This window comes from Rhagoletis zephyria, unplaced genomic scaffold, assembly GCF_001687245.7.
Source record: "Rhagoletis zephyria isolate East Lansing unplaced genomic scaffold, Rhagoletis_zephyria_1.1 Rzeph_scaffold_02915, whole genome shotgun sequence".
In the NCBI taxonomy this organism is placed as follows: Eukaryota; Metazoa; Arthropoda; class Insecta; order Diptera; family Tephritidae; genus Rhagoletis; species Rhagoletis zephyria.
The window spans coordinates 54,929-64,776 of record NW_016159999.1 but is presented as its reverse complement, the minus strand read 5'-3'; the positions used below and the strand labels follow the sequence as shown (position 1 = coordinate 64,776).

Genomic DNA, 9,848 nt, shown 5'->3' with positions numbered 1-9,848 from the left:
GAAGTTTTTTTTTAAGTATGTCACAAAGTCGCCGGGTTTGTTCCTAAGGGCAACCGCCCTGGCCTTGACACCTTCCGCAAGTATCCTAATATATACAATTTTTGGAAATTTTTTCTGCCGGGCAGCACTTCAAGCTATTTCCACTCACATTCCCGCGTTTAATCAGCCTCCCTCTTTTTATTACGGAAAATACGTCGCACTTCCCTCTTCCGCTCCTCATATCGATCTCACATTCCTTCAGACCGCTCTCTAAGTGGTGATGTGCCAGTCAAGTTCTCACAACAGTGAGTTCAGCTTTCTCGGCGTTGAGATTCCCGCAGATCTTTTATAAGCCACGTAGCTTGATGGATGTTCTTATGCTGGAGCGCACTAGACCACTAAAAGACATACAATTTTCTGAATTTTGTAACAAAGTATTATTATTGAAATTCATAATCAAATAGGCCTGTGCCTTAAGTTCGCATTTTACAATCATCTATACAAATTTTACAAATATCTATGTTTACCTTTGCTATTATGCGTAAGTTTTTAGGTTTAGATAGCATACCAAACCTTATAAGGGCCAAATTGGGTTTATTCTTTACAATCAATCAGATAGTTATGAATGCACGAAAATGTATGTGGTGTGTACGCATTATCTTTGATCAAACAATAGTAATCGACGTCATAGAAATTCGCATATAAGTATGTACATACACATATGTATATACATATGTACATATCTGCATACTGCAAACTAGATCTCTATATGAGTTCAATGAAATTTCCAGCCGAACACAGCCAAGTACTTAGTAGTTCCGTTTTTAAGAACCTATTACAAATTTGATATCTGCTAAAAGCTGGCACTGCAAGAGCCTATATATATTTTCCATTTTCCCTTCATCATTACGCACTTTATTCCAACGTCTACAATACGCCGATATCTATACGATTTAGAATTATTTCAGGCAATAACTCACAGCCTTAGGTAGATAGACATCTAGGCCCTTCGGATTATAAACATCCGACTGCCATAGTGTACATCTTATTTGGCACTACAACCGTTTGTTAGTTTGGGCGGAGACCAAAAAACTTCGCCAGTCTGTTTGTTGTCTGTTTTGAGAATTTGCGAAAGTTGTTCAAGGACTGGCTAAGAGAAATGTTAGGAGACAAATTTTTTAACGAAAGGCTTCACAAAAAATGTTAGTTCTTCAAGCTTCAAAAATCGGATTTACTTTAAGGACGGTTTTTTTAAGGAATGGATCGCGCGAGCCGAACGCTCTTCCAATCAATCGTTGTTCAGCCAGCGATCGAGATTTCTACGGGTAGGCAGGTGGTCGGATGCTCCTCATCGTTGTTCTTTCGGGCGACGGTACTTAATGATCGGGAAATGTAATTCCACTGCTCGCATATGTCGGTTTTTTGAAGAGTGCTCCCTGAGAGCAGGTGTGAGAGTCGAGTAGATGAAGCATTAGCCGCCTGTTGTGACTGCAACTTTTCGACGTTAAGCACTGAAAGATGTGGAGAAGACGATGGATGATGGAGCCGATGTACCACCACCTGAATATGACGAGTTATGAATAGCAATAGCGCGCTTGAAAACAACAAAGCTGCAGAAGCTGACAGCGTGCCAGCTGAGCTATTCAAGTACGGCAACGAGGAGTTGATAAGGTGCATGCATCAACTCTTATGCAGAATATGGTCAGATGAACGCATGCCCGACGACTGGAATTTAAGTGTGCTATGCCCAATCCACAAGAAAGGCGAGCCCGCCATTCGCGCCAACTACTGCCGGATCAGCCTTCTTAGCATAGGTTACAAGGTCTTATCGAGCGTATTGTGTGAAAGACTGAAGCTTACCGTCACCGAACTAATTGGACCTTATCAGTGTGGATTTCTTGTTCTTATTATTTGGCGCTGTAATCGCTTTAGCGATTTTGGCCGAGTTCAACAAAGCATGCCAGTCGTTCCTTTTCTGTGCCAACTGGCGCCAATTGGAAATGCCAAGTGAAGCCAAGTCTTTCTCCACCTGGTCTTTCCTTCTCAGTGGGGGCCTTCCCCTTCCTCTGCTACCACCAACGGGCTCCGAGTTGAATACTTTCAGAGCTGGAGCTTTGTTGTCCATTCGAGCGACATGACCAAGCCAGCGGAGCCGCTGTATTTTAATTCGCTACACTATGTCCATATCGTTGTAAAGCTCTTACAGCTCATCGTTCCATCGTCTGCGGTACTCGCCGTCGCCAACGCGTAAAGGCCCGTAAATCTTCCGCAAAACCTTTCTCTCGAATACTGAAAGAGCCGCCTCATCGGATGTTGTCATTGTCCATGCTTCTGCGCCCTGTACAGGCACGGGCATGATGAGCGACTTATAGAGTATGGTTTAGGCCTGGCAAATACACCATAGAGCAGGTATTCGCAATACGCCAAATCTTGGAAAAGACCCGCAAGAATAGGATCGACACACACCATCTATTTGTCGGTTTCAAACCCACTTTCGATAGCACGAAGAGAAGTTGTCTTTACGCCGCGATATATAAATTTGGTATCCCCGCGAAACTAATATGGATTGTTAAAAATTACGTTGAGCAATACCACCAGCTCCGTGCGGCTCTTAGTTGTGGCAGCTACAACAACCCCGCCTATATCGTCACTCCCTCAATCGTTGTTGTCAAGTTCAACTAACGATAGACCCAAGGAGTGTGCGGCCTCTGCAAGGTCCACCCATAAGCACATAGGCGTTGAGTGTGGTTTAGTGGACAGCGAAGAGGTGATTCGAGTCTTGGGGTCTGCCTCCACATGCCGGGCCCTTATTGGGCCCATCTTCATCCAGTCTGCACAGGTATGAGTTCAACCTGCTGCAGTAGCCAGAGCGAAGTTGGGCTATTGTGGTCAGAGTATCCCGAGGAAGACAAAGTTCTGTCCCGTCCACGTCGGGTGGGTGCCCAAAACGGCATTCACAGGTATATATAATTTGAGACCGACCGCCTGTGAAAGCCGTTTAAGGCCTGTCGGTATGCTGTTGGGTACAGTGGTTGCTTAATGAACGTCTGGACTTCGTTCGTCAGTTCGTTAAAATGCCCCCTGACGTGCCTTGGCAAAGACTTTTCTGTAAGCAGTTGTCTGTGCAGGTACGTGCGTCTGTGACATCCTATTAGGATCTCCTTGCAGAGCATATGCTCCTTAATAGGGAGCATCTGAGCCTCGTCGTGCAGGTGATGTTTGGGCGACATCAGTAGCCATCGAGTTGCGGTCCAGAGTATCGTGTTCTTGCAAGTCTGTAGATTCGTCCACTGCGTCCTGCTAGGCCATGGCGGCCACACAGGAGCTGACTAATTTCGAACCGGCTGGCCAATTGCCTTGTATGTTGTCAACAACGTTTCTTTGTCTTTGCCCCAGGTGCTGTCAGCTACAGTCTGACCTCTTTCGTTCAGGTGGTAAATAAGTTTCCGAGGATTTCGTAGGGGCGAGGATGATGCTCCTTACAGTGAGGAAGCGAGAAAGCTCGGAGAGGTATCCGTTTACTTTCGAGCACAAGTCATCAATTCCATTTCCGGACGCCATTTTTGAGCAGTCGTCAGCATAAGAGACAATAAACACTCCCTCTGTTGGTTGGGGGAGTTTTGATATGTAGTAATTAAACAGCAGCGGGGAAAGGACGCCACCGTGTGGAGCCCCCTGTTTAGTTTTTCTCAATTTGCTGGTTTTGTCTCTAAAAATGACTGACGAATGTCATAAATATAATTCTGAGAGCAGTCAACCAGATTGACTCATTTCGGACTTTTTTGGTGCCACAAATCCTGAGTTGAACAAAAATAACGAATGTCACGTAGAAATAAAAGTTTATTACTAATCAGAATTACAAAGAATATTTGTTTCTAAGATTCAGAAAACATCATATTTCAGACTCTAATATGACTCTTAACTTTCATTCATATTAGCATGCCCTTCTAAGAAGGAAAATGTATTCTTTTCTGACTTTTTTCAGCTCATAATGAGGTCTACAACTCAGAATTTTGAAACTTTTCTGACTCCAAAAAAAATAATAATAACAAAAAATCTCGCGAATTGCTCCGCATCCGACCAGGCGTGGTCGCCGAAAGAGATTTCGACTCTGTCGTCACGCTTCGTCGGATTGGACAATGACCTCGCGGTTGACCAAAGCTTGTCCACACCAGAGGCGAAGTTACAGGTCTTCGGATGCTTTTGCCACGTCTGTGGCTTGTGACATTCACTTGTTTTCGAATCTTCGCGTTGATATCCCGGATTTCCTTGATTGGCCTGACGAAGGTTGTCACGCTCTTCGGCTCATCATTTGAAATCACCTCACTGCAACACCTCTAAGTTCACCTCAACTCACCTCACCCCACACACCTAATTTCATCTCAACTCAATTCACCTCACCTCACTTCAGCTCAGCTCAACTCAACTCACCCCAACATATCTTATTTCACATCAACTCACCTCAGCTCAACTCACCTTATCTTGTCACCTAACATTTGGTTTTATAAACTGACAAATATCCTTACCATTTCACCGAACCTTTAGCCCAGCGCGCATCAACACACATAAATATTTCAGTGACTACAAATACATACATACATATATACATATGTACATAGATACATATTCAACAGCAAGCGAACAGAGTTAATGAACGTTAATGTTATCAGCATCCATTGAAGGTGCGGTGGTGACCATATAATCACATAATTTGCCTCAATTACTAATAGCAGTACCTGTGTATGTACATTCATTATAGCGTTTAAGCGGCACCAAAGCTTGTCGGTCTTCCTACTCTTCCTGTGTGTTGTGCAATAATTTCATCTAATGCTGTAAGGCATTTTATCATTATTTTAATGACAATCCCCTTGCTGCATTAGCACTCAATTTCGGGCACTATCAGTGGTAGGCACATACATATATAAGCATGTATATATATATGTACTAGGGATGTTAATCCCGGGATCCCGGACTTTTAAAGGTCATTAAAATCCCGATATTCGGGATTTGTAATTTGCACTGATGGCAATAATAAACTCCTTTTCTTAACCAGTATTGGCTATATTTCTTTTTTTATTTAATAATTACTATTTTTTATAAACGTGTAGCTCTTTATACATATAACACTGCGCAATAGTAAATTTTACCATGGGCCAAATATAGTAAAATTGCGTTTTTAGTTTTTCGCTCTGACGTCAGTAATTCAAAAATTATTTAAAAAATTCAGAGAAATGTGCTTATAGAAGAAGTATGGGTATAAAATTAATGAGGACAGCCTGTAGAATTTAGACAGATTCAAGTTTCTGGTGCAGAAGGGCTGGTAAATACTGAAAATGTCATTTTAAAATTTTGTCCTTGAAATTGCGCAATATTTGTTTTTGAAAAAACTATATGTTAAGAGCTTATATAAACTCGATAACACCCCCAGGACTTTCGTTCTTCTAACTTTGTCAGATTAAAAATGACCTATTTATTAGTCCCCGTGAATCCAAAAAGTTTAAGTTGTTTAAATTCTAAAGAAATTCCCTACTGCATTCGTTACCCATATTTTTATTCTACATTGCATTGAGTTTTTTAAATAATTTTTGGAATTAATCATATCTTTGAAATTACAAAGTCCTTCAAAATAAATCCTGCAGTGAGTGAGAAAAAATTAAAACACCTCTTTAAATAAAAAAGTAGGTTTCAAACCCATTTATTTATTATTTATTTCATGTTACAAACAACATAGAAGCAATTTTTTCGATTCAAGTTGTTGAAAAGTAATGAATATCTAAATCCCGAGACTAGTCCCGGTATTCCGGGAATGTGACAACGCCGTCCCGAAAATCCCGGGATCGGAAAAAGCCGAAAAGTTAACAACCCTAGTATGTACATAGGCGCATCAATACATTTAACTTGACATGTAGTAGATACTGCATAGATGTTAGTATGCATTTGAGCACAACGGACGGTGCTCATCAGGCTAAAATAATAATTCAATTTGCGAAATTGGCTGATAACATATTTAACGCTACCGCATAATGGTGTTCCACTGCGGTAAAAGACCTTACAAACGGGCTCTGTTAGTACTTTAGCTAACGTATGTATAAATGCATGTATTCAAATTGCATTGCAGTAGCATACCTATCTACTTAAATCGCGTCTGCTATAATAACGGCATAATTTTCATGTAGGTAGCTTTTCTCAAATTTCTTTATACGTTACGCAATTTTACTGTGTAACAGTATTATTTATCTAAACTTACTACTAATGTCAGCCTATTTCTTATCAGCAACACGAAGTGCATATGTACAGTATTGGCCATATCTATAGCACATGATAAAAACATAATAAGGTAAAACCATTGAGAGGCAGAGGGAAGTGAATGTGATTTAAAAATTAAAAACTCAAACTCACACACGCATTCTCATATTCAATCTCAAACAAATTTAATTAATTTAAATTTCAAACTTTTTTTAGAAGTGTTAGAATTTTTTTCTGTACGCATTTTTACAGCTCATTCNCATATTCAATCTCAAACAAATTTAATTAATTTAAATTTCAAACTTTTTTTTAGAAGTGTTAGAATTTTTTTCTGTACGCAGTTTTACAGCTCATTTAATTTTAGTCAAACAATGTGCAAGTCTCAAGCCGCTAAAAATAGCCATTGATTTTTTAGATTTTTTTTTTGTCGTATTTGCTTCCATACAACGAATAAACACAATTTATTTTTATATGGAAGAAACCCGCGATTCCTTCGGCGAAAAAAAAACTCTAAAAAATCAACCATGATTTCTAGCCACTTGAAACTTGCACTAAAATTGAATAGGCTACAAAAGTGTGTACTGCAAAAAATTCTAACACTTCTGAGAAAAAAGCTTGAAATTTTCTTGAAAATCTGTTTATATGGGTTTTGTTAGAGAATGAACTGTATTTTAATTTTAAATTCCAAAAAATAAAATCAATAAATATGAGTGGCAAACAATATCACTTTGAAATGAGGGTGCTATTGTATTGGCCAATACTGTATGTATGAATTTTCGTAAGCACATTTATGAAGCTATCTATGTTCAACGTGAACGAGCACTCATGATGAGTTGTTTTTTTTCTGGGCATAAGTCCCCTACATCTACTTTTGCCATTCGCAAGGCACTTGAAGCTGGGAGTGATGTGACCAGAGGCAATAACCTTATCAGAATTAGCACCAAACGTTGGATTGTGAGGAGTTAAGAAGACACAATACACCAATTGCCGCATATTTGACGTTGTCATCACTATAAAATGCCCAAACGGTTTTCCTACTCTTCGCCCTCATACACGCTACGAGCAGTTGTAAATAATTTATTAAAGGTCATTTGAAACCTCGAAATAAATCCAGTAGATATAGGAAAATGTTTTCTTTAAACTAAAATGCACTAATATATTGACTATGTCATAGGGAACTACTAACGTATATTTATTTTTAGATTTCATTTCATTCAGACACGCTACTAGCGATAATTAAAACATTATTTACATAACATTGTAAGAAAATAGGATTATATTGAATAGCCGATAAATGTGAATATAATGGCACGTACAAATGTACGTTTGATTTTTATGACATTCGTGTACAAATAATATGTATGTAATCCAAAATATAAATATTTTGCTTTATAATATGTGCTTAGTGTAATATACATAAGTTGGCGATGCAGCTGAAACTACAATATTTCTTCGAGCCAATATTTTATATTTTCTTAATAATTTTCCATAATTAATTTTATGAGCTGTACATATACTTTCATACTGTATTATAATCCTTACATATTTCTAAACGAAATGCTGTGTCCAATACCGTTATTATGTTTTATGAATTGATCAAAAAATCCTTTCTATACAAACCACTAGTAGGTATATAACCACAATTAAACATACATACGTGGGTATGTTTTCCGGCAACTTCTCACTTCTCACAAAGTTTATAGTAACTTTCAAAAATATAAAATAAATGAATGTATCTTGAAATGTTCAATAAAACAGTTCAGTCAAACTCTATTCCTTGAAGTTAATTAAAGCATTGAACATTTTTTACTCTTCATCGTCCGTCAATTCCAGAAACTGTGTGCACACATCACGACTGCACTCTCCTTTGTTGTTAAACAAAAATTTGTAATAATGTCCATCTGCGCATATTGCTGTAGGTATTAAGAAAATAAATCACTTACATACTTGATATTTATGTGAATTCTTACATACCTATTACCGAGTTCGGATCTGATCCAAAGGCGCAAATACATGCCGGCCCTTGTGGTATGGAAAATTTAACAAAACTCCATTGGCTGGAAAAATATTTTGGTATCATTGGAAATGGCGCTTCCTTCTGCTTATTATCGTCTAAATTGAAAACATGAATAGTGCCATGATCCGAAGATACAACCAACATTGTCGACTGATGGTTGAAGTTGATGCAATAAATATTTGCCTGTAGGTAAAAAACAAAAAACAATCATGTGTGTATTTACATTACTATTGATATAAATTGTGGACCTTACCTGATTGCTACCACGACGCAATTCGCAAAGCTTTTTGCCATTCTCCGTATCAAATATACGTATTAATGTACCCTTTTCGCTGGCGGTAGCAAGGCGGGTTCCTTGCAAATTTAATGCAATGCAACTTATTGATGCCTCATGAGCGACAACTTCTAGCGGAGCGCGCTCTGTGTTTGCTAAATCGACAATCTGGACGTGACCGGTGCGTCGTCCTGGAAAAGCTAGGAGACTTTTATTGCTATGTGGACAAAGCACACACAATCCGTGTGGATTTGCGCTTGTCTCAAAGACATGTAGCTGCTGTGGTTGTTGTGTGAATGTAAATACTTTAATCACACCCTCTAGGACAACGACAATACGATCGCGTCGTAATCGCACAGCTTTTACAGGTTGATTGAAGTCTATTGAAATCGCTGGAGATTTTTTTAAATCATCCCACACGATTACTTTGTTTGGTGGATACAAGGGACGTATACCGCCACCCACAAGAGCTAAGTAGTTACAACGAAAAAGCATCTCTACATGGCATAAACCACCTTCGGGAAAATATTGACGTTCTTTTTCCTTTAACGGATCACAATTGTAAACACGAAATCCAGTATCTGTGGCGCAAGCGAAACAACCTGTAAAATATACAAATCTTGAGGAAAATTCGAAGTGAAATTACGCATTTATTTATATTTACCTTGATCTTGGTTAAATCCAACATACAGTAACCCATTTCCGTATGGATTTATCTCCACCAAATTCATCGTGATTGACGTTTCACCTTTTCAATATTTGGTGCTACGAGTTTCGTCGACCCCGAAAAAACTTTCGCACTCCTTGTGTCTATGTAATTGCTTAATTTCAGTTTTCTTTATTTTAGCAGATAAGTCTACAAATTAATTCCACTAGGGGATCACCAAATACTTTACCAAAGATAATGAAATATTTTTCGATGCATCCACTAGAGCTGGCATACTATCGATAGTATCGATAGTTGAAAACTGTCGGCACTATCGATAGTTTTTGAAAACTATCGATGTCGGCTTTACCGAAACTTCTCTATTCTTTACATCTCTTAACATTACATTTGGGGTATTCTATTGTTTGGGTATTATATTGTTGTATGTCGTCAATTAAACGTCTAAAAATGTGTTAACTGGGTTCGAAAAGTACCTTCAAAGTCATATTATGCATTTCCCCAGTGTTTAAAATAGTTGGCTGTGGTTTCAAGTTCTCTAAGCATTTATATAAGCTTTTAAAGTTAACAACATACAACAATACGACACTTACGACGCCGTTGTGAATTCCTCAATTATTGTCTTTTTTATCCAAGAAAATTAACAATACAGTCGCCAAAAAAAATTT

At 38.5% G+C, this 9,848-nt stretch overlaps 1 protein-coding gene across 1 annotated transcript; it reads right to left on the bottom strand.

Annotated features, from left to right (window-relative positions):
• Positions 1 to 7,382: 7,382 nt before the first annotated feature.
• On the bottom strand, positions 7,383 to 9,430 carry LOC108368007 (WD repeat domain phosphoinositide-interacting protein 3). The gene is made up of 4 exons (XM_017622745.1): positions 9,181 to 9,430; positions 8,496 to 9,118; positions 8,200 to 8,425; positions 7,383 to 8,138 (listed from the first exon to the last, which is right to left on the bottom strand). The coding sequence occupies exons 1-4, from the start codon at positions 9,245 to 9,247 to the stop codon at positions 8,032 to 8,034; spliced, it is 1,023 nt and encodes a 340-aa protein (XP_017478234.1). The 5' UTR covers positions 9,248 to 9,430; the 3' UTR covers positions 7,383 to 8,031.
• Between the last annotated feature and the right edge of the window lie 418 nt (positions 9,431 to 9,848).

Bases quoted from the DNA above. Each gene is read 5' to 3' on its own strand.
- LOC108368007 (XM_017622745.1), bottom strand. From the start codon at position 9,247: ATGAATTTGGTGGAGATAAATCCATACGGAAATGGGTTACTGTATGTT. The intron at 8,426-8,495 runs GTAAGGTCCACA...TTTTACCTACAG, and splicing joins TGCGTCGTGGTAGCAATCAG to GCAAATATTTATTGCATCAA. The intron at 8,139-8,199 runs GTATGTAAGAAT...TAATACCTACAG, and splicing joins AGATCCGAACTCGGTAATAG to CAATATGCGCAGATGGACAT.